Source organism: Platalea leucorodia, assembly GCF_965183815.1.
Source record: "Platalea leucorodia genome assembly, chromosome: 4".
In the NCBI taxonomy this organism is placed as follows: Eukaryota; Metazoa; Chordata; class Aves; order Pelecaniformes; family Threskiornithidae; genus Platalea; species Platalea leucorodia.
The window spans coordinates 36,206,445-36,231,088 of record NC_138826.1 but is presented as its reverse complement, the minus strand read 5'-3'; the positions used below and the strand labels follow the sequence as shown (position 1 = coordinate 36,231,088).

Here is a 24,644-nt window from a genome sequence, read left to right as displayed (position 1 = left end):
TAAGTAAGTTTCATGGCTGTTAAGCAAATCCTGAAAATGTGACCCCTGAAGCCTTGGAAAACAGAGAGTAAATATAAAGAACCTCAGGTTTAGTATTTCAAGTTTCATGGTATTTATTCCAGTTCTGCGATATTTTCAAGTCTGACTCATGATATTTGAATGCTTGAGGCTGACAATACAAAGATCTCATTTACACACTCTGTATGTTACACTGTGTTTACATAAGTAGTTAAGAGCGACGAGGAGAGGAATTTCTCTGGAATTTCATGGAATTTCTCCCATGAAAAATGTGGGAAATTTGGGAGGATGAGAACATCATGACCCTTTTCCTTTGGTGCTGTAGAGCTGTTCGTAACTCTGTGAGTTGTCAACAGTATGAGACTGAGTATGAGAATTGTTTACTTCTTTTTCAAAGCATGAATAAGGCAAGTAGCAAATTGATAAAATACAAAGGAAACACAATACAGTCTGTCTCTAAAATTGTTCTTTTTCATTATGCAAAGTATATATTTTTATTCTAAAAATCTGAAATTAGTTTCCTCTTTGCACAGCATTTTAAAGCCAGGTACTTTTTCAGTAAAAGTCAAGTAAGTAGTGCAGTCATGAAGACTAGCTAGGACTGAAATTGCTTCCTCTGGTTATGCCCGTTAGGCAATTGTAGTATGGAGGAAGTAAAAGTAAAAAATGTACTTACTGGTTTTATTCGGAAAAAAAACAAAACACAAACAAACCCAAACCCCCTGACCCTTGAAATGCAACAAATAGGATGACACTAGGTGGTGTTTCAGCTCTGAAGAGTTGTATCTGAAAGATTCTGATCATATCTGGTGTCTAAGGCAACACTGTCAAGAACTTGTGTTGCCTTTTAGTCTGATTCTGTGGCCGCATGAAACAGCAACTTGTCGGTGAGCTAGACAGTGTCTAGTAGAAAATAAATGGGACTAAAGTAGTATCAGACAAACCAAGGCAATTGAAAAATTCAAGCCCAACAAGTCCAGCTTGTTCATCGTCTGTGAACTTACTTGTAATAAAGTAAGCTTTACCTGTACCTTCATAGGGGCTTAGAAGGTAAGAGAAGAGTTGGTAAGAGAATATGTCCACAGTAAAGGTGAGTACAAATGTGTAGTGGACATCAGTAGTTAATGGCTGGGAAAAGGATGCTATGATCTTTAATTTAATAAACCATTATTATTTCCACAGTTGGAGGAATCTTAAAACACTGATGCTCAGCTGTAACCAACTATTTCAATAATTAACTGAATTGTCTAATTGTCTAACTAATTAACTCTCTAACTAAATGCCAGCATTTCAAATAAGTGCATGGTCTGTAGTACTCTGGCAGGAAGATGTGAGATTTTCTACTTGGAGATTTTGAAGTTGAACAAGAAAAAGAAAATTGAAAATCAGCATCCTGTTTTGATGTGGGGAAATTTAGTCATTTCCTCTGGACATGAGAACCAAACTGAGAGGAAAAAACAGGTTGCAGGTTGCAAGGCATAGAAATTTTAGGGTGGGCTAATGCATGAGGAAGTAGTATTTGGGATCTATACATTCCTGAAGATAACTGAAAGGAGTAGAGTCCAGCGGAGTCACCTGGTCCATGGTCACCAGCCTTACCATAGAACATGTTCTTTCAAGAGATCTCATATCAAAACACATTTCTATTAATTTTAGCTGATTTTTGTACTAGTTCTCAGATTAAAGGAAATGTCTTTAAAGTAAGTCTTTCATACAACGTACATATTATAAACACAACATGTTGTATGTATTGCTATGATAGAATTGTACGTTGTTGTTGAAACAAAACTGCGAGTTAATTCTGCTTTTCAGAGGCCATAGAAGAAGTAATTCCAAAGAAGTAATTCTTTGGAAATATTTTGATAATTGGTTCAACATATAATTAGAAACTTGAGTGGTATTTAGAAGATGGATTACTGAGCCATTAGCAACCTAGCAATATGATTAGATACCCATATTAATAAACATCTGTCACAATGGCATAGCAGATGTGCTAGGTGCATGTATAACATAAAATGTAAATTTTTGATGAGTACGTTCTTACTTTTTACTGCAAAATGTTTTAATTACATTGTATATATCATTTGTTTTATTTTGCAACACTGAAAGTGCTTTTTTTAAAAAAAAACAAATCTGTGAGGACAGTTTTCTGGTAAATTCTAAAATATGACTCTGCTAATGGAATGAACTAATTTTGAAAGGTGAATTTTATTATCGTCCGTTACCGACCTACAGCTTATCATTACAGGTTTGTTGCAGCATTTTGTTTCCGGTAATCCTGATTTTGGTACCTCCCTAGGCTCAACAGCATCTTTAATTCCAGTTGCTGTTGAATTTATAATGCATGGCATGTAGAGTGTACAACTTCATGACTCCCTTTTCTAAATGTTTGGTGTCACAATCAGGCAAAAATTGCCATTGTTTTCTGAAGATGAAACTTGAAAACTTGATGAATGCATATAAGGTATAGTAGTTTAACTACCAGAAAACTGACTCCTTAACTCCAAAAATTTCTTTCATTCCCATGTTCTGTGTCCTAAACTTCATTCAACTTAAAATCCATTTATCATATTTGCAAAATCTTTGAATGTTGTGAATTTTTTCTTTGCAAAACACTAGATGAACACTCTGAAAAAGAATTTTGCAGTATTTTTATATACCATTAGTCAAATACATCTTTCTGAGCAAAAATGTTAGCAGGTTACTGATAGCCCAGGTGAGTTTTTGAATCAAACTTTGGTATTAATTTGAATTTTTCTGGAGATTTTTCAGAAGACTGATTCCTTTGTTGTGACATACTAGGTAGTTAAAATTATAGTTGCACCACTGAGAGGTCTTGTTCTTTCAAGTAGTTTTAAAAGCTATTAATGATAGCTTGTGGGTAGAAGTGTTGAAAAATATGATTATTAATAGCACGTGTTAACGCCAGGAGTAGGATAGCAAATGTAAACTCTGAAAATGGCATGACTGGTGATTAGCAAGATGATGTCACATGTAGTAAAGGCATTCTGAAAGATTAATTTTGGAATCAACATTTCAGTGGAATGATAAACCCTTTGGTAAAGAACATTGCAGTAGGAATGGGCAAGAAAGAGGTAAAATGATTGTGCTGTGAATCAACTTAAAGAATTCGAAAAATGTTAGAGGGAAGGTGAAGAAGAGATTTACAGAGGCTAACTGCGTAGAGTAAAACAATACCATAAGACAGACCTGATTGTAGCATGGCCTCCTTTCTAGCACGTGGTATTACTACTATTAATTAGTTTTGCCAGTTCTCCCAATTTTCTTCTGCATCTAGCAATACAGTGAGCCTCTTGGGGCTCTGCTTCACGTGGGAGGATATATTTTGTTCTTCCAGCCATCATCTCTCCCCTCTGTTCTTGCAGAGGTGTCCACTCTGAGTACAGTCATGGCACCAAGCTGCACCACATCAAGGTCTCCTGTTGCTCCTGCCTGGCAGGGTAGGGACGCTGGAGAGGATTGGCCTGGCAGAGTGGCCACTCATCATAGCTGTCCCTGCTAAGGAAGCCCTTGTTTTGAGTTGGACAGAGCCTTAACCCTTATTTAAAGGTAAAATGGTTTGGGCTTTCATGATTAAGAGATTAGAAGCTTGAAGACATGACCAGTGTGCAGCCTTGAGCTTTAGAAATAAAACAAGCTCAAAATAATCTAAGCGCCATACTTTTTGGCCAGTCTTGTGATTTTTGAGATTTGGATGAGGTTTTTTAATTACTATGATTGAAGATACAGTCAAGGGGAATGAGAAAATTTGAGATAAGAAGGGTTCAGAATTAAAACTGTATGTCATTGATACAGCTCTTAGCTTAATTGTGTTAAAAGACCTTTCAGCAGCTGTGTTCACACCTGCATGGACTGCACAGCTAGGTTCTGGCTTTCTGTTCTATTTTCAGGTAGCCTCTGACATACTCTCAAGCAGGAAACATGTATCTTAGGAGTCTCATAACATTCTAAATACAGAAACCTAAATTTGTAAAGGCGCTTATTTATCTCCATCATCCATTGAGGAGTCATGTTTTCTAAATACCTGAAAGCCCCGAAGTGGAATTCTTCATGTAAATGGCAGTAGACCATGATGCCTGTGGTGTATCCAAGGCATACCTGCCGTGCGTAGGTAGTCCTTGTGTCAGGGTGGCTGCATGCAGCAATAGATGCGGTCAATAAACCGCCCAGACACTTAGCGGTTCTAGGGAAGCGCCGAAGGGAGTTGCCAGGTGAGCTGGTGGCAGGTTAATAGTGCTCTGCCTGCTAGAATGCAGAGAATTGCATGGAGAACGTTCTCCAGCCCTCGTTGCTCGTCCTCACCCCTGTTTCATAGCTGGAGTTTATGGCAGAGTGGGACTACCATGATTTGTTTTGGCGAGCTGCATAAAATACCTATGTTTGATCCATTGGCCCTAGATATTTCCAAGGAAGTCAGGTGGTGGATGTGGAGAAGGATCCTGCATTTCGTCTGTTTATGTACTATGTGCTGTGTTAATCTGGGAGGTGTAATGAAAGCTAGAAACGTGTTAAGAAAGCAGGTCAGTCTGTGTGGCTCTGTGTGTGTGTGTGTGAGAGACAGGTTTCCTAGACTTTCCAGTTCGTTTGGCTGGTATTGAAATCTAGATACTCTGTCTTTACTTGCAAGGTAGTGTCCATGTAGAGGCAGTTATCCAAAAGTTATCTAATTGTCTTGCCACAAAATATATGTGGTGTTTAATGATGTGAACTATGACATATGTGAGAGCAAACTGAAATCATTAATCTACCTTCCTTTGCAATTTCTACTGTCATCTGATTAATGGCATTGTGGTCAATTGGTTTAGGGAAAAAAAAACAGATCAAAAGTGTAAGCTCAAGAATGACAGATTGGTCATATACTACATATAAATGCATAATTACAGCTACTTGGGTGTATAATGCAGCTAGCACTATTACCCTGTATTACTGAATCGGAGGTCTCATTCTGTGACTCTAGTTCATAACAGTCTTTTTGTCTTACTATAATTCATAAAAAAGTTTGGGTTTTTCAATGTTTATTTTTACGTAATGAATTTACTATCTCTTCTGTTTGCTTTCATGTTTGAAAATCTAAAAATCCATTAGAAGACGGTTCTTCACAGTGTCTACATCTTCTTTTGCTACCATCCATTTTTTTCCCCAGGAATAAGTAAAGCATACCGTATATTTTACTCTGGGTTTGTTATGATGTAATTAAAAGCTTCTCTATAACTCCATGTCCAGAGGGTAGATGGCATCTTCAACCTTTAGCTCAGCCCTTCTGAATTTAAGTGTTTAGTTATGCATCTGCCAGAGTTCCTAATGGTTTTCTTCAAGTAGTTTGTGTTTTTAAATTGCATCAATTTATTCTGATTAGCTTATTTTCTGCATCCAGAAACGATCATACCTGCTTGAGGCCAGAGGGGGAAGTACTTTCTGCTTGCCATTTGTTTTACTAAGTGTTAAAACGTGGGGTCAGATCGGACCATGCACTCCATCCCTGCTTTGTTCTAAAAACATGGAAGAGATTTCAAAAATTAGAAAAATGTGACAATTTCATGTTTCACAGAATGTGCTAGTAAATTAATTTAATTGCCTGTGTGGTCCAGGTGCTCCCCGTGTAGTCATTCGTATCCATGAGACAATGGCCTTGGAGCAGTGGACTGAGCGCAGACAAGGTGATTGACTGAACTTCTAGCCACCTTCACCAAGAAGGATGTAACCAAGTGGTGCAGGAGCTCTCCAGATGGGAGTTCTTGAATGTCCTTCAGGTTTCCCCAGACAGCTCCTGTTGTGGGCCGAGGTGGTGCCGAGGTGGAGACTCTGGCCCATCCAGACTCCCCAGGCTGTTCCTGCTGCAAAACTGATGAAACGCTACACAGAAGGTACTTGTAAATAGCCAGTCGAAATTGTTGCTGCAGATGCAGAAATGATGACTTAGGACAGTCCTTTGTACCTCACTGCAGTCGTGAGGATGCATGTGGTTTGGTTAATGAATAGCAATGGATTGATTATGCACAGGCTGGAGTGGTCGTGTAGGACCACAGGCCAGCTGAATGATAAAAACTCAGCAGAGGGATGGTTTGGGAAGTCTCTCACAATCCAGCTGAAGATGCTGTTGAGAGGGCACTTGCAATAGGCAGTCCAGGGAGAGATCAGCTGTCCCGCTTTAGAGGGATGATTTCCCACAAGAGTGTTACCCTGTGCCACGTTCCCAGTAACTCAGTTTTAACACTGTTCATGAGTGTCTGTGCACTGCTGTAAAATTTCAAAAGGTAAGGTCTGCCATGAACTTAATTTTTTTTAATGACACAATTAGACGAGACACAAATACCCTCAAAAAAATCAGAGTATAGTGGTCATAAAGCACCAAATTCAAATTTGCCGTTTGACTTTCAGCCTCTACCTTTTGGGATTCACTGAGTTTGAACTGCTGTAACAGGCCTTGCTACAAGGCATGTTCTGAAACAGTAAGGAAACAGTCTGGATGTATATATGGCTGGATTCTTTTAAAGAAAAAAAGTTAGTAGAAAACAGATGCAACAAATGATGTTCAGAACAATTCATTTGCTTTCTGTCATTGGAGAACTGAAAAGATAGACTTTCAAGAACAAAGGGAATGTTTCTTTCATTTTTTAAAGGTTACAGCATAGCAAGAGGATTTTATAAGACAATATTGACTTACTTAAGTGGCATTGCTATCTGTTTGCACTGTGCTGCTTACATTCCTATTTGGTTTCATTAGTAACCCTCCGATGGCTTTTTTCTGCTTCCAGGCTGTTACGACTTGCCTTTTCTAGACCATGTTATAACTCCTGTTGAAAATTCAGCACAGAGTGGGAAGCAGATGGGCCACTCTGCAGTGGGAGTCCTTAGAGATAACGCTGACTTTCTGACTCGGTCATAATTTGCCTCTGTGCTTTGAGAAAGTGCAGATACGGAGCTGCGGTGCTGTTACATTTGAAACGTATTCCACATAGCCAAACACCTCCGTGTTTGCTCTTTCGGCTCTCACAGGAGACAACCCTAAGTACCTCTGCAGACAGGCTGTCAGCGCCTACAGAAGTATCATGGACAGCGTGTCTGGCCTGTTTGCAGAGGACAAGATTTGGCATCTCCTTTTGCATTGTCCACTTTGTTGCGTAATCCAGGTCAGACTGCAAGGAAGCTGTGCATTTATTAACATGTATGCATACCATTTTAATGTTATTTGTTCATAACCGCATAGTTTTTACTTATGGAAAGGCTTGGGTTTTAAAAATTACTGAAACATACAGTCTGTGAGGCTATTGCATGGTTTCTTACATTAGAGATGTTAAAGTCCCTGGATAATTTCTGGTCATGACAGGGAAAATAGGAGAAGGGAGATTCATGAAGCAAACAGCACAGACTTTCCCTGTAATCAACACAACAATAACTGTAGATATGTAACATAGTGATTAAAAATGACAGACATCCAAATTAAAGCCCATGACTGGTAAGATCTGCTGACCTTCTTAGCAACTAAAAAAAATCAAAGTGTCCTTTGAAAAGCTGGATTTGGAAGCAGAAAGAGATGGAGAAACATCTGAGAGATAATGAGAGGAAAAAGAGGTGAGAAACAAATAATTGATGCCTGGTTTAAATACCAGAAGTCACTCACTTGTGATGTTGTGGTATCCTCTTGCATTGTACCAATACTGTTTGTGTATGGGTGTGATGAATAGATCAGAGGCAGATTTGGGGAGAGATTTCTGGTGGCACAGGAAAAAGTGGCTATGAAATAGCTAACTGGGAGAACCAGTTTCTACATCTGTAAATTGTTTCCTCTGTAACTAAACAAAACACAAATCATTGAGCTTCATGGATGGCATCTGCTCAGTAATAGCATCATGAAATTTATTCAGTTGTGCTATATTGTACAAACCACTGCTTTTGTTACAATTTCATCTCTATTTTTTATAAACTGCCAGCAAACACAGAAGAGCTGAAAATCTAAGAATTGCGAGCTGTTTCCGTACTTACACTCGTGCGCACAGATGGACACTGTTGGACATTTGGACTTCTCTTGCAGTCTTTGATGAAATGCATCATCAAAGCGTCCAGTTTATACCCAGCTGTGACCTGCTGCAGGATGACAGCTTCCTGTCTTTCCACTGTTTTTATCACTACAGGCTTTTGGCATTCTTCTCTTTTTTTCTTCTTCCTTTTTTCTTTTTTTTTTTTTTTCCTTTTTTGAGTCCAGTGTAAAATGCATGGATAAAATAGTTCAGTAACAACAACTAGCTTTGTGAAGCACTATGAAGTGCTTTTCATCTTCAGATCACAATGACAATTTTATATCGTTATTATTTTTTATATATATAAAAATATATATTTAATTATATGGTTGGTTGGTTGGTTGTTTTTAATATATACACCTCCTGCAGCTGGTCTCAACTGGGTAGAAATTGGATGATTCCATTAATGCATTTCATCAGGGCTGGCAAGAGAAGTCCAGACATCTTTGAGATCTGGACTTTGGGATTTATAAGTGAAGGGTGTCTGTCTGTGTGCATGTTGCGAATGGAGGTGATTTACAACCCTTAAGGAATCACCGACAGAGGTATTAGCAAAAGTGGTCTTAATACGATGTTGTAAAAGTGCGACTTCACGAAGTTCGATGGCAGGGTTCACTCTGTGAATTACTGCATGGAAGAATCATACAAAGGGAAACTGAGTTCCACTCGAGTTAGACTGGAGATGCAGAGAGTAAGGAAGACCCTCGCATTGAGTCATGAGGTTCAGAGTAGACGCCCTTTAGGTGTGGCTAGGTCCAGTCTTAGTCTCAGACTTGGACAACGGTTTATGTCTAAAGGAAGAAATACAAAGAGTAAAGAAGACCCTCCCGTTGAGTCACGAGGTTCAGAGAGGACCCCCTTGCTTCCTAAACTCCTTCCTCAGAGAGGAGTCTAGGTGCCGCTGGATCCAATCCTAGTCTCAGACTTGGTCAGCAGTTTATATCTAAAGGATTATATATGCAAAGCTTATATAATATTTCATTAGCATCAATTCCACATGCAAAGTTACCAAGACAAAAGGTTAAGCGCGATATTGGTTGCTTACCAAAGATGGGTCATTGGTAAAAGGTCTCTCTGCCTCAAGGAGCAACCTTGAGAGGTGTCCCAGGGCAGGGGGGAGTGGGTCACCACCATGCAGCCGCACTGCCTAGCAGGGAGAGCTCCAAAAAGGCTCACTTATGCCATCATGTTTATAGGATAAAGTGGCTGGCTTGTAGTCAGATTCCGAGAGATAGAAAAGGTATGCAGGAGACTGTTGTACCCACAACTAACTTTGTTCCTTGATAAAGGAGTTGCTCTGTTCCTTGATAAAGGAATCGCTCTGTTCCTTTGTGGGTTTTCAGCAAACATTGAAAACAGAGGAATTCACAGCCCGTGTACAGCTCAGGCCTTTATCTCTTTTGGAGCCTGCACCAAACCACCGCCAGTCTGGTCAAGGGGACAAGCACATCTGTCACAGCGCACAAGTGTGACTATGGGAAGATCTCACAATTCTTAGATTTTCATCTCTGTAAGTGTGTGTAAACATACAGACTCTTCTGTGTTTGGTTGTTGCACATATAAATATTTAATGCATATCCATACACATCAGAGTCAGACATGTACAAACATAGCCCTTTGATGCTTTGCTTTCCACAGTCTGTTGTTGCTATGATTAGCTTTGTCAGACTTCTGATACAAGAACTTGCAGTCAGAGTTTCAGCTGCTCTTCCACCTCCCAGGCTACACGTGCAGCTCCTCTCCTGACATACCTTCTTTTCTGTTCCCACTTGACTTCTGCCTCACATTCTCTTCTCTTCTCTTCTTTTCCATGCTATTTTAAGTATGGAAAAAATTATGAGGCATCCTTGACAGGTAACATAATGTTCAGTAACTATTCAAGTAATATCAGCATTTTTTCCCTACTAACTATTTCAGGATTTCTCAGTTTCAAAAGTGTCGTGATTAGGATGATGGAGCAGCGCTCTGCTATATAGGACTACATTCTGAAGCAAGAATTCCTCGGTGTTAAGCCATATGCTTTTTAAAATTGGAGACCAGAAATAGCACTTCTAGTGACAGTTATTTTGCAGTACTGTCATGTTCACCTTTGACCCTGCAGCCAAGTTTTTAGTGCCTGGATTTTTCTAACAAAGTTTATACAGCTGACAAACTAGGATATGTGAGCTTAGAAACAAGAGTTTTGTCCTTTTCCTGTTCAAATCGCTGTATTCCTACTTCATTAATCAAAGCAGAGAGAGGAAGAAGACACAGTGGATCATTGAGAAAATATTTTAATATTCTCAAATACTGTTTTAATATTGTCAAATACTTTGTCCAAACAGTAATACAAATGAAGGGCATTTTGTTTGTTGTTACGCAGTCACATTGTATTTTACAGGGTCAGAAATGGCCTGCTTTGGGAAAAGTATGAAGAGGTCGGGAACAGACACTATGAAGCATGGACCCAAGGGCTTTTGCAGACCGATAGCCAGGGACTATGCCACTTGAAAGCCGCTGGGGGCGAAGGGGGAGGCAGGGCCATGCTGTTCTGCGTTGTAGTGCCTGCAGGGGCAGTGGTGGCCCATGAATGAGAATCCCTGTTGCATAGGCATGGCACCGAAGATGAACTACAGATATACCATAGAGTCTTCGTGATGTTTTGTGAAGCTACTAGAAGACTCGGATATTCTTGAGAGAGCACACAAGTGATCGTGATTTTAGTGAAATTCAGAGAATTTTGGACATCACTATCAGAATTGCAGTTGGTCGACACTAAAGGCCTTTGAAAAATCTGCTGCTGTATTGTCTGCTAAGTGCTGAGAAAATTTTTGATTGCTCTGTTTTGGTCTTGGGTGGCAAAATACAGGAAGTAGGAGCAACAAAAAGAAATAAATGACTGGGTTCCTCTTAGAGCAAAGCCTTCTAAATAATAGCTTTATTAATTTTGTAAAGCTGGTGAAAGTGCAAGGGATTTGGGGAGACAAGGATGACCTAGATAAGAAAATGACCAACATGAGATCAACAGTGAGGTATCTAGATAGCAGAATCTGCCCCAGAGGAGAAGAAGAAAGAAATCATAGGACTGATATAAACTTGTACTGATGTTAAAAAAAAATTGCTGTAAATAACAGTACTTTCCAGTTCCCATTCAAATACCACACTGGTGTAAAGGATTTAACCGCTCCTGTGGATTATTACACTGGCCTTCATTTTCAGTATTTCTTTAGCCACAGTTGCATTATCATTCTGTAAAGGTCTGGGAGAAGAAGAAAGTATAGTTTAATTTAACTCAAGGGAAAAGTGGACTTTTGAACTGTTTCTGTGTTTAGTATTTTTCCCACTTCTTTGGTTTCTTCAAAGCTAGTGCTGTAGAATTCATTGGGCTAATTATTGCAGGTTCGTCCAGAAACTCTGTGGCACTTCCTACTCTTCCCTAGGTCAGAAGGTGGCTGCTTTGACAGAATAGATGCCTTCAAGATAAGACATGCATGATGTTAGATAAGTTGTCGTTGTTGATAGACCATGTCACCATATGACTGTGTAAGTGCCATATAATCCTCTTGTGCCAGGTAACCCAGTGACTGCAGTTGAAGAGGAGTTTCCATGTCAAGATTTTTGACGGAGCCTTACTGCTTATTCCACCATAATAAGCTGAAGCTTTAGGAAGCAAACCCAAATCCATTCCATTGGCACTCAGTCTTCTCTTTTCTAAACTAAGTCTTATGTCTTTCCAGGAATTCTCCTACAGAGACTCATTTCTGTAAAAAAGAGCAGAAGTTTTCCTCCTGTGTGCTTACCATTTTCCCATTGCCTTTTCTTCTGCAGCATGCTCGTATTGATTCCCGATGGATTTTTATGCACTGAAACTCCAGGTTGCTTCTTGCTGTCCTGTTGTGTAGGGACTGACTCTCCACTTGCATCTGTGCATTTGATTTTCCTACGGGAATGCACATACCCTTTTTTAATTGTATCTGCTTTTTCTTCCATGCTTTTCTCAAGATAATTCTTAATTCCAAGTGTGGCCTCCCAGCCTATTTCCTTCCCCTTCCACATCAGTATCAAGTTTAAGTTCATTAAGCATTCTCTTTTTTTCCTTCCTTCAAGTCATAAATAAAGAACTGAGCAGCGCAGAAACAAAGGCAGATCCTGGCAAAACCAGGTTCCTTCTTCTATTTTTCCCCTCATTGTGACAGCGGCCCTTTGATAACCAGTCTGTCTTGGAATATGCTATTCCAACAGTTTTGCATCCCCCTTGCAATTATTTTGTCTAGACCACATATTCTTTAGGTAATTTATGAAAATACAACAGGAGACAGTTTCAGAAGCCTATCTGAAGATACACGGTATTTACAGCTTCTGATCTTCCCAGAAGCCATAAAAGCTTATTTTATGTTGGTCTGACAATATTTATCCTTGAAAAATCATCTTGGCTGTTACTCATCTCTTTGTTCTATTATGCATGCTTCCAACTTGTTTGTTTGATTATGAATTGATAGGATTTATTGGTTCTCAGCAGACACAATTTGGAACTGATAGACAAAATGAGGTCGATTGCCAACATACCTACCAAGAGAGTTTGAAGGGCAGCACTCAGAACTCCAGCAGGGTCTGTGGATGACTTCTGCACACTCAAAGGTACCAATCCAATAAAAAACAGTCTTAGCCAGATCAGCCCATGTAATACTCATTTACAAAGTGTATTTGTTTGATATATATCACCCCACTCTTGCTGTAAAAAAGCACATGCTTTTGGACCTCCTCTCCCTTATTCCTCTGTGTTGTGGTTTAACCCCAGCCGGCAACCAAGCACCACGCAGCCTCTCACTCACTCCCCCCCGGTGGGATGGGGGAGAGAATCAGAAGAGCAAAAGTGAGAAAACTCGTGGGTTGAGATAAAGACAGTTTAATAGGTAAAGCAAAAGCTGCGCACGCAAGCAAAGCAAAGCAAGGAATTCATTCACTACTTCCCATCGGCAGGCAGGTGTTCAACCATCCTCAGGAAAGCAGGGCTCCATCAAGCGTAACGGTTACTTGGGAAGACAAACGCCATCACTCCGAACGTCCCCCCCCTTCCTTCTTCTTCATGGAATAGCCCCTTGGCCGGTCTGGGTCAGCTGTCTTGGCTCTGCTCCCTCCCAGCTTCTTGTGCACGAGGCAGAGCATGGGAAGCTGAAGAGTCCTTGGCTAGTGTAAACTCTACTCAGCAAGAACCAGAACATCAGTGTGTTATCAACATTATTCTCATCCTAAATCCAAAACACAGCACTATGCCAGCTACTAGGAAGAAAATTAACTCTATGCCAGCTGAAACCAGGACACTCTGTGAGGGAGATACAGACCTGATATATTGCCAGTGCAGGAAGGCAAAAAAGAAGAGGGAAGAGAAACTTCTGTCTTAAACTCATTTTCATTTCCAGAATTATAGAATAGTTAGTAATATATGCACCGTGTTCACATTACCTGGAACGTCACTGAGCCATTCCATATAATCCAGGTATTTTTGTAAGTCTTACATTCCTTTACTCACAGAAAGTATTTATAGCTACAAAATAATACAGAGAGTTTACGGTCATTTACCTCATACCTTTTAGCATTTCTTCACACTGTTCCATTCTCATCTGGCTACACTTATTTATACTACATTTATTTTGTTAACGAGTGGAACTGCTTCAGCCATTGCATCTGTGAATGTTGAGTGTGAGTTTGGCCTTTAGTGAGTTACGCTACCAGTTTTGCTAGCATTAAGAATTTTTTCTCCTAATTTCCAAACCTGTAAACTCAGACTGGGATAGAAAGTGAGTGAAACTAGAATCTTTCTTGCTCCTGTGTCCCCAGCTGCAATGAAATGGCAAAGGTCAGCTCTGGGATCCACCTGTACAATCTACAATTATGTTCTCCCAAACTGAATTTCTGGTTTGTTGAGGTATAACTGATAGAGACCTGCAGACAGGTGTAATAAGCTATGCCAGTATTAGAAGGATTTTGCAAAGCAGCAGCAGGAAGGTAGAAGAACTTAGGAACACACTACGTATTTGAGGAAGAACTGCAGGAAGCACAAGTGGAACCATGGAATGTAGTAACAACTGAATTAACTAAATACTGTAGTGTGTATAAAATGCAATGAATTTGTGTAGGAATATCGTTCTGTCTCTGTGGATGAGATAATGGATGTACCTTATAAAACTAAATACCCTGATAGCAATGTAATCAATGCACTTTCCCCAAGGGCAGACACGTACCTTAATACGTGACCATGATAGTCACCTGCATGAGCACTCTGACCTTCTTCACAAAGTCAAGAAATGCTGCAGTTGATTCCCATCAACCAGGAGCCCTAGCCAACAGTCAGCCTCATCCAGGCCAAGCCTGAACCCTAGCTGATGATACAAGTTGGGGCTTCTCAGATGGACATTGGTCAGGGGTAGGCCAGGATTGCCAGGCTGGATCCATTGCTGAACTTCAATTGCAACAGCGATGACCGAAGAGACAGATGTATTGGGTCTGTACTGGTTTGGAGTTAGTGCCGCCTTCTGCGGTGCCCCCATAAACCTAGAGTTACAGTAGGAGTTGTCAGGATTTGCTGAGCTAGAAATTAGGACTGATAGCTCAAGAATTTCACACGACAAAGACCACTCAGGTTGTGGTTTGGAGATGACAGTAGTTGCAAAGCTTAAGTTCACGCCTTGAAATGCTTGCAGCGCTACGAAATGCTGGTGTTTGATGGTAGCTTATGGTGTTTGATGTATGTTAGGTAGGAGTTCATTTTTTGAGACTGACTTGTCAGTAGAGCTCCCTATTGTTGTTTCTGATGCAGGGGAAGTACAAAACATTTGTTGAGGTGAGTACAGTGAGTAGGGGTAAGCCACTCAGCCTTGCTCAGAGACAGAAGACTCTATTCCTGGAAAATGTGATGGCAAAGGCCTTTTGGATTTGAGGTAAGTTTCTGTTAATGTAAGAATGAAGAGAATATTTTCGATCATTACTTTTCAGAGTGAAATTCCAGTGTGAAGGAAAAAAAGAAAATAATGCCCAATACTGATTCCTGCTGATCATTGTTGTTAAGTTTAGGCAGACAGGGATGGAGTTACCCTGCAGACAAACTGTTTATCATGGCTTGGAGCGAGAATGATTACAGTGAGAGGCTTAGGTCTCTCTTTCACAATTTTCCAAACCCCTCAATGTCATCCCAGTTAACACGGTCCAGCTTTTTTCTTCTGATAGTACCTTCCAAGAAACATTTTTGTGAAGCTTGTTTTTCTCATACAACTTTGCTGAGATATTCTAAACTGATTTCATTGTACACAATCTAACTACATTCCTTCTAGTTAGACTTAGCTGGACGTCTGTCTCAAATTATTTATGATCTATTCCTGGTTTCCTCATTGGATAGAGCAGGTGGCATGTAATTGCTCATAAGTATAGTACTTTCTGTCTCATCTCTGTTTTCATAGCCTTGAATGTTTTATCAACTTATTTAGCTAGTAGGGCTTTATGCTTGGAAATAGTGAAGTAAAATAGATATACTAGATCTTCCATGCAATGAATCAAAATCAGGCATTCAGAGTCTGCTGTATGGCTGTCAACCCAGTGAAATCATTGGGAAAGAATTTCAGTAAATGCAGTAACTGAGTGCGTGAGATGAAGTTTGGCTTGGAAGCAGGGGAAAAAATAAGGTCAGGCTGACTTTAAAAAAAAGGTACATGGACATCATAGCAAAGAAATTAGAATTTCTCTCACAGAAGAGGGAAAAAGATGGAAAACTCTGCAAAGAAGTTTTGTGATGCTGTTGACCAGCAGATGGTACATGGTGGGAAGGATTTTTTTGTGTGTCTTTAAGCATCTGCTGTAGGTGCATGAGCTAAGCTTCTTAAGCTTCTGCATGCAAATCGATATTATCTACAGTAATTTGGTTATTCTTAACAACTGGACCAGTACCACAATAGTCTCTCAGATTAGACAGGGATGCTTCTGCACCTGGTGGACAAGAATCATGGACTGCATTTGTAGAATGAGAAGGGTGTTGGTACAATGATGTAGAGAGAGAACTAAGTGAAATATCTGAAAAAAAAATCCAGACAGAGAGATGGATAGCTGAGGGAAACAGCCTCCCAAGTGAAGTGTTTTGGCATACTTCAGACTTGTCAGAAAAAATGCAAGTAAATATAAAACTGGTAGGAAGCTGTGTGCTGGCTGGGGAAAACAACCTAGATGATTTAAGAGACTTTTTGTGTCTCTAACATCTGGATTCAAGGAGTTAATCTGAGCTAGTGGCGTTCTGAATCTGGTGCTAAAACAGGAAAACTGGGAATTCACAAAATGCACAGCTGCACCGATAACATTAGAAGGTAACACGCATTGAAACCGCTAATCACTCACCAAACAACATGAAACTTCTTTGTTAAATTGAAAATAGCAAAATCGTGGGACTGGAAGAGACCTCAGAAGGGGACTTGAATCCTCCCATCATTCATAACAGCTGTCTGTCTTGTCTTGTCCAGTGGTGGAGATGCCACAGCCTCCTGGCTGCTCTGTTGCGGTTCCTCATGATCTCAGCGCCTCACCTGAAACTTCTTTACTAGAATGTAAGCAATACTGCCTCCCCGCTCCACTACAGCCATGAAGCCCATTTGGAGACTGTTACCATGTGTATCCTGCAGCCTCTCTTGCTTATGCTTCCTCCTTTGCCCCACTCCTAACTTTGAAATTTCTGTATCAAAGAAGGGTTTAAACCCTTCAGTCTTTCCTTATTGGTCATGTTTATGACATGCTTTATCATCCTATTTGCACAGTCTCCAATCGTATCAAAACTTTCTTCATGGAAACCCACACAAAACTGCAGCTGCAGTCTTACCAAAACTGAGAAAGCAAAAGGAAAACTTTGGTTTGGATAGCCACCTATTTGCGTACCTTGGTGTAGCATCCGCTGTTTTCATAGCAGCACTACCTCATGGACTTGTGTTCAGACTTACCCACTGTAATAACCCCTATATTGTTTTTAAAACCTGCTATATAGGCTCTAGCTCTCTCTTTCTATGCAATTGATTATTTATGTCCAAATTTAGAGTTTGCAGTTGTCCCCGTAGAAATTTCATCCTGTTTTTTTTTCTGTCTGTTTCTTCCATTTGGCTGGTGATTCAGCAGATTTGGTGTATTCTCCCAAGTATTCTTTTAAAAGAAGTATTTAGTGGATAGAATTGCCAAACATCATAAATTGGGACTAATGGCTTATTATGCCATACCCCAAGGCAATTAAACCTGTGCTTTATTTAAAAGGGTCTGGCTTTTACATGAAGGTAAAAAAAGGGGCACAGATAGTTCTTGGTTGTGTAGAAAAGGATCCCTCTTGGTATGTGTAACTTAAGATGCTGAGTTTTTCAACACTTTTTAATATAATTAAGTCTGAGGCATTCTTAAATACTATTTCTAAGCATTTGTTTCAAGACCTAGCTGGGGTTTATAGCTCATAAGCATCCTGCTCCATATTTCTTACAGAATGTAGTAGAGTAGAACTTGAACCATTGATGCAACTAGGTGGCAAGTGGAGCAGAAGTCCTGTCAGTCTTCATTGCTGAGTGTTTCTCTAATGACTCTCATGGTGGCTGTATTTGCGGTGGAAAGAAATACTTTCTATTATTTGTTTGAAATACCTTTCTTGGGCACAGTTGCTTCATCTCGTTAGCAGATCCTCTGAGGACCTTGCACAGGTACAAGAAAATTGCTAGTTTAATTGAACAGCTTCACCTCCAAAATACTCGGCCAGCATATCTTCAGGTGGCAAAAAAGCTGCTAGCTGATACACCAATTACCTAAGCAGAAATTACTTGCACTGTTATGCTATCTCTCCTTTCGCTGCTTCTTTAGTTCTGGGTTATGTTCGCCTTTTCTGTTGTTTGACTGGTAGACTGGGTTGTAACTTTCCAGGAGGGTACTGGACTGCTTATAGTTTGTACAGCACCTAAAGGACTGCCTCGGAACAACTGACATACAGACCGCTGGAACTTGCCACAGTGCAGATAGATAGCAATGAAAAACTAATTGGCGGACTGAAATGGTGGGAAGGTGCAGTATGCAGTCGTCAATGAAGGGAAAATACTAGGAAAGGCAAATGAAGGGTATGGTGAAGTACTTTTAATCCTGGATGCATGGGATTGCGTTTGCAAATGCATTCCTCACATGCACTATAAATTTCTTCTATAAATTCTGATCAATTTGCTACGTAGGTTTTCCATAACAAGAAGATAACTTCCTGTAGAAAAGTAACATGTACAATACCCGATTCTAGGTTGTTCCAAATGTGGCCTTCAAAAGTTGAGAATAAAGAATTGTAATTTGTAAAATATGCTTTTTCCCCAGGGATCAACAAATAGTTCTTCGCTAAACAATATAATTAATCAAGAAAAGCAGAGATTAAATATTACCTGCCATGTTGTGTTGTCATCACTGTCTTTTTACTGAATGAAATGTTTGTATAACTACATATGATAGTATTTTTAGGCTAAACGAGTTTTTTACTGGAATAGTTTACTGCCTTTATACATGAAACCATATTGACTTCAAGGAAAAAAGGTCTTCTCATTTGCACACAGAAGTATAGTCATTTTTATCATGTTTTCTACTTCCTTCATCCATGGCAGAACTTGTGAATTGGTATGAGGCCTTCAGGAATTAAATGTTTCTACAATAAAACTAAAAAAAGTATTCTTGCCAAAGATGTTAAATGCAAAGTTGAATTTAGCAGGGTTGCTCACTTTATACACATGTGAAGTATATAATGAAGTGTTGATTTTAGTTTAGCTGAAGTATTTCAGCATTGAAGAAGCTGAAGCACAAGAGACTGTGAAGATGATAACGGTTGTCAGTATTTCCTACCTTAAGTAGTCACATTTTACTTCTTGAGTTCTAGAAACATTCTCATGTAATTAAAGAAGTTTTTTGGGTTTGGGGGGAGCGTTTGTACACAAAAAAAAAAAAAGAGGTTGGCTTCTTGACAACCTGTTCACAAGAACTTTACAGTTTTCCTAAACTGAAAATTGTTCTTTGAATAACTTATGAAATTATTTGGGAAGTACTTTCAGATATGGCATAACTGTATTTTGAATGGCATTTGTTAGTTTTAATTGCAGCCCTGTTCGAATATTTCCATTCTCGCTTGTGTACACCAATTAAATAAGAAAAAACCACGTAGTTTTTCTGACCAGATATCCATGGTGAGTCTCAGAATACATCACTGTGCTGAACTTTCTTTGAACATATTTACTAGAAAATTCCTGGAAGGGAAAGGAACATAAACTTCATATAACCATGGGAAAAGCAAATGGTACAAAAGTACTCTCCTAAACTCTGTATCCTCAGGATTTGGCATGGGTTGTGCTTCCAGTATGAAAAAACTGTGTGACGTCTTTCTGGTGCTTCTGCGTTCAGTTGATGCCAAACAATACAAATATGTGGGACATGAAAACAGAACAGTTGGGGAGGCGGGGATTTAATTAATGTTGCTTCTGTATGGATTAGTTGCTTTATTCAGTTGAGTTCTTCTCTGCCTAATTTGCAAGGATATGATTTATTCTCATTTTTTGAATAATGTAATAGGGTTCTTTGTTTCATTTGAAGGGGTAGAGGACCACTGAAGAACACATCTGATGTAATTAATGCAGCAAAAATGATTTCAGAGTCAGGATCAAGGATGGATGTCCTAGCACGGCTGATTGCTGATCAGGTAGGTCATTTGTGCAGCAATGCATTAAACTTTGTCACAGATGACTCCGTCCACAGAACCTCCAACACCTAAGAAAGTCACTTAAAAAAGCACTTGTGACATTTTTAGATCTACCTGTCTGATTTTCCTTTTCTTCTCAATTTCTGAACCGCTTTATACATAGATCCTGCCTTAATTGTATGTGTGGATTCTCTTCTTCATATATATCGACGTGTGTGTTGTTATATATACACTTACAAACACACATAAATGTGTATGTACTTATATCACAGATATATATGTACATATATTTATGTACATATGTGTATATTTGTGAGCTCCCTGAAGCTATCAATGTAACATTTTAGAGATACAGTATATATGAATATATATGTATGTATATAAATATATATATGTTCATAAAAATATATATATATTTTCATAGCTCCTTTAACCTATGAATGCAACATTTTAGATGTATAGTATAGACCGTTCTTGACTTCCTTGGGTAAGTTACCCAGAAACAACTTGAGTTGTTTCAGGTCAGTCAGCTTAGATGTGGGAACACAGGATTACTGTGTTGGCATAGAGTTCTGCTGAGCAGGCTTACTGTTTTGGACAGGTGCTAGGTCTCAGCACCATGCTTAGTAAGGTTAGTGACTTTTCTTCTGTGTCTTTGAAATTATTTATTTGCTTTCCACCCTAATCTCTCTATGTATTACAGAATCTGTGCTCTTGCTGTACCTGTTATCTTTCCTAGCTCTCCCCCCCCAACACCGGCCGTTTCTTTGGAGCATTGACATCCAATGGTTTTCCACGTAAATACCCTTCTGGATAGTCAAAGAGTTTTGGCCTCTGCATAGCTGCAGTCTTGAGGTGATTTTTTTTTAGCATTTAAAAGAAATACATATCATCATCAAATGCAAAGGGTTAGAGCTGTAAGGTCTACTTTATTTCCACTGGATTTTTAAAGCATCAGATAGCCTAAAAAAACCCACCAGAAAGTCCAAACCAGGATCTACATAGATCAATAAGCATGCTCATTTTCCTGGCTAAGACAACTGCATAGTAGCTTAGTAAACGAATACACCAAGCAACTCGTCAGATGCAGCCCTCTTTACTAAGGTTGGTTGGTTTAGGTCCAGGCGGTGCCAATAGACCAGTATAGTGAAATGTCAGGGTGCAAGTATCAAATCTAAAGCATTTATGATGTTCCTGGTCTTTGTAACTGCCTTTTAGGCACAGGGTAGCATGGTATAGTCACTGTCTTCCACGCCCTCACGTACTGTCTCTCTTCCCCTCACTTTTGATTTTCATATACAATGCTTGCTTTTCTAGTATCTATGAAGCAGCAACAATCTGTTAGTGTTTTCTATCATATGTCTCTCTGAATTCCAGATAACAAGACAAAGACTTTCTCTTCTCTGTCTATACAGCTGTGACCTGATTTGTGGACAAACTAGGTAAAATGTCTTGAGTCCCCATTTCTGATCTTGACAGATACTCTTCCAGCACACCTCTCGTTTCAAGAGCATTAGAGAATGTGTCCTTTTAAGATTTTATCAGTTACAAATTAAAATTCAAAACTGTAACTTGTCACTGATCTATTGCAGAAAATGATGTGGTACCAAAGCCAAAGATGAGTAAGGGTCATAATCTCTTGTTCTTTTTAGAATAGGGAATCCAGTTTCGCTGAAATATTTCTCTCCTAAAATTTTCCTTTTTCTGTATTATTACAGTGACTCCAGACTAGAAACATGAACAAATTAGTGTGAGGATAAAGTAGCTATGAATCATTAGTGCTCATAATTTGTGTGTACCCTCGTAGCTGCTGGGAAATGTGACATCATTCACGTTACTGTAACTTTTTTACTGGATTCACTCAAATTATTTCCATTTGTCCTAACAGCTGATACCCTTGAGCCACATGACCCCTGGTATTTATTCCCTGTGGCATCTTGTATGCATCTGAAATACACTAGTCAGTTATAGGTGTATTTTAGACATAATTTCACATTATAAGCACTAGAAGCTTATTAAAAAAAAAAAAAAAGAACAACAAAAAAAAGATGAACCAAAGCAGCCCTTCCAGTACCTCTGTGGTGAACACAACTACAATCAGTGCTAGACACATGTCAAAGTAAAAAAGAGACTCTTGCCTTTACTCCTCCTATTACAAAGATGCTTCATATGATCCCCTCATTTCTCAGATGGCTAGAAATCTTTTAACTTCTCTAACCTTTTTTCCCCACGCCAAATCGTCCTTTAACTTTCAGAGCTCTTTTCTCACTGTGGTTTTTTTTTTTTTTTAATCTCCAAGGTATTTGTGAAGACCAATAATTCCTTTTCTCAGCTGTTACTTTGCCAAATTTCTGTGCCTTGCTTGCTTGGGGTCCTAAAATAAAAGAAACTACAGTCCTCTGGGCTACCTAATAGCTGTTCTCTGAAGTTGGTCCAAACTGAAGGAACCCTTCAAGAATTTGGTGCCCAGACTGGAACATGAATTCTAACGAGGTTTTATGAGTGCCTTTCTCAGCAGTGTTACTACTTTGTAGTGGAACATTTCACCTGTTGCCTTTCAGTAACATCCAAATTTTTATTCCATGCAAAAATGGATTTGTATGATTTGCTTCAAAAGTGAAAATAGATAGCTCTCCATTGTACCAATTTTCAAGTAACTGTTATAGGTCCTTGTATTCTTCCTGCATACTTTTCTTGACACTTTTTCACCACTTGCTATTGAGCTTAGGCTACCCTATAAGTATTTGTTACCACTTCTGATGCTGTCATTTAATTAGGCCACATCACTGTACTGTTCACAGTTGTCCCATGACACAACTATTACTCTGCCTTTGCAGATAACAGGACCACAGTAATGTAGGATAGCGTTTTCAGTATTCAAAGCTACATGCAAGGAAGAAAAGCAAAAACCTCGCTGTATTTCCTCTGTCTAGCTTCAGAACTGAGCAAGAACCCAAAATAAGCAATCACTGCATGATGAAGAATCCCTGTCGTATCTCTTTGACCTTTTCCTGTTCATAAAACATTTTCAAATGAATTATTTTGGTTCACACTCCATGTCATTTCAGAGATTCAAAACTGAGAACTGTGGAATTACATCATGCATACGGTTTTTCTGTTGGGAGGAAAAAAACAGAAAAAAAACCACCCTGAAACTGCATTTGCAGTACTTTATAACACATCAGTACCTCTCTAATACATTGTTCTTCATTTCAGATTTTTATAAATCCCTCTTCCTGTGTTTGAAGGAAAGGGACACAGTGTAGTAAAATTACCAGAATTCAGTTATATTTCAGTCCTTACTCACAGCGCTTTAAGATGACTCAGAGTTAACAACTGTGAAAATAATCACAGTACAGCATCAACATAAACCTAGCCAAATTAATCACAAGTACACTGATAATAAATTTAGTTTAAAATAAGATTGTTCCAAACTCATTGTTAAATTTGTGACCTGAAAGCCCTGAGATAATTAAGGCAGTTAGTACATCCTGGTTTTAATGGAGTGTGCTGTAGATTAAGATCTTTATTAAAAGCCTCCTGAGCATTCCAGTTGTTTTGCACCAGGAGGTGCTCATCCGTTATCCCAGTAAGAAAGGCACTCAGACTCTGAGGTGTCATTTAAATTGCTATTTGTCAGAGCCAACGCTGTAAGGAAAGAATAGCGTAGATAATCTTACATCCCTTTCAATGGTGGGAGCCCCAGGTGGTGGAGCATCGAACAGGCCTCCAGTCCACGCACAGCACCCTGGGCAGACCCTGTCCATAGAAGAGACTCCCCCATTTTGGCCATGTGAGCTGTTACGGGATTTTTCTTACAAGGAAACAACTCTATTAATCATTTCCACTGTCAGACGGGGTGTTCACATGAGAACAACTTTCTGCAGTCTTAGATAGATAAAGGCAAGGATATGCAGGTGACCTTATCACCAGTACCAAGTGGGAGCTGCCCGCAAACTCCTCTGCTGCTGTCCGTTAGCTAGGTGTACGCTGCGGCCAAGGGATCTGTGCACCACAGCACGGCCTGAAGGCCAAGGCAGCTTAACTGCTGTGTGCGTCAGTAACTCCTCGATGTACAGCAGTCTCTCGGTCAGGATCAATACAGCAACGCAATAAAATGTTATGTACTTTTAAATTCTGGAAGTCTAGGGATCAATACGAAACATCTCTTTCTATAGAACCAGGTAGTCTCCCAACTTAGAAGCTGATTTCATGTACTTTAGAAAGTAAAACTAAAAAGGCATTCATTAAAATGATGAGTTGATAAATACGATCCAAGCACATGTGCTGAAAAGATCTTCTGACTACAGGATCATCTTACCTAAAAGCTTACAATTAATAAATAGCTGCAATACATTATACATTTATATTTATAGTAGTGGGTCTGTGTGCGATTATACCCAGTATTAATCATCGTGAAGACGGATTCAGATTCTAGTGAAATGCTACTGACTTCATTAGCAAAGGAATGACATCAAAGTAAAGCAAGAACAGTATTGTTCACAGTCAGAATTTCCTGCAGAATTGTTTGTCCTAATCTTTTGTGCCAGTGGCTTTTTCACTGGGGTTGTGAATGTTGGTTTCACTGTGGTTTTAATCACTGCATAACTTATCAAATCACTTTGAGGTTTCTGTGGGTATTATTTCTGTTAGGTAGAACACCACTGCATCTTTTGGATGCAAGTCAGTTCTGATGCCGTTCTTATGGGAAGCTCTTGTTAACACCCCACTACCTTCAATGTGTATGGGAAAGAACCTCTCATAATTTGCCAGGATCTCTAGCTAAGAATGTGAGGCATTAAACTGGTAACCATCAATTGCGTGTGCGATGATTAAACTCAGAATTTATTAATTGTCCTTCTGTTGCAGCATAGTGTTTGGTTTCACTA

At 39.4% G+C, this 24,644-nt stretch overlaps 1 protein-coding gene across 1 annotated transcript in view; it reads left to right on the top strand.

Moving 5' to 3' along the window:
• Window positions 1-24,644, top strand: part of CTNNA3 (catenin alpha 3) — a gene marked incomplete at both ends in the record, with an annotated part of 542,611 nt that overhangs the window by 499,899 nt on the left and 18,068 nt on the right. Inside the window, one exon of the mRNA XM_082309238.1 lies at window positions 19,650-19,755. Coding sequence (XP_082165364.1) covers window positions 19,650-19,755 — 106 coding nt within the window. The remainder of the gene's footprint in view (window positions 1-19,649; window positions 19,756-24,644) is intronic.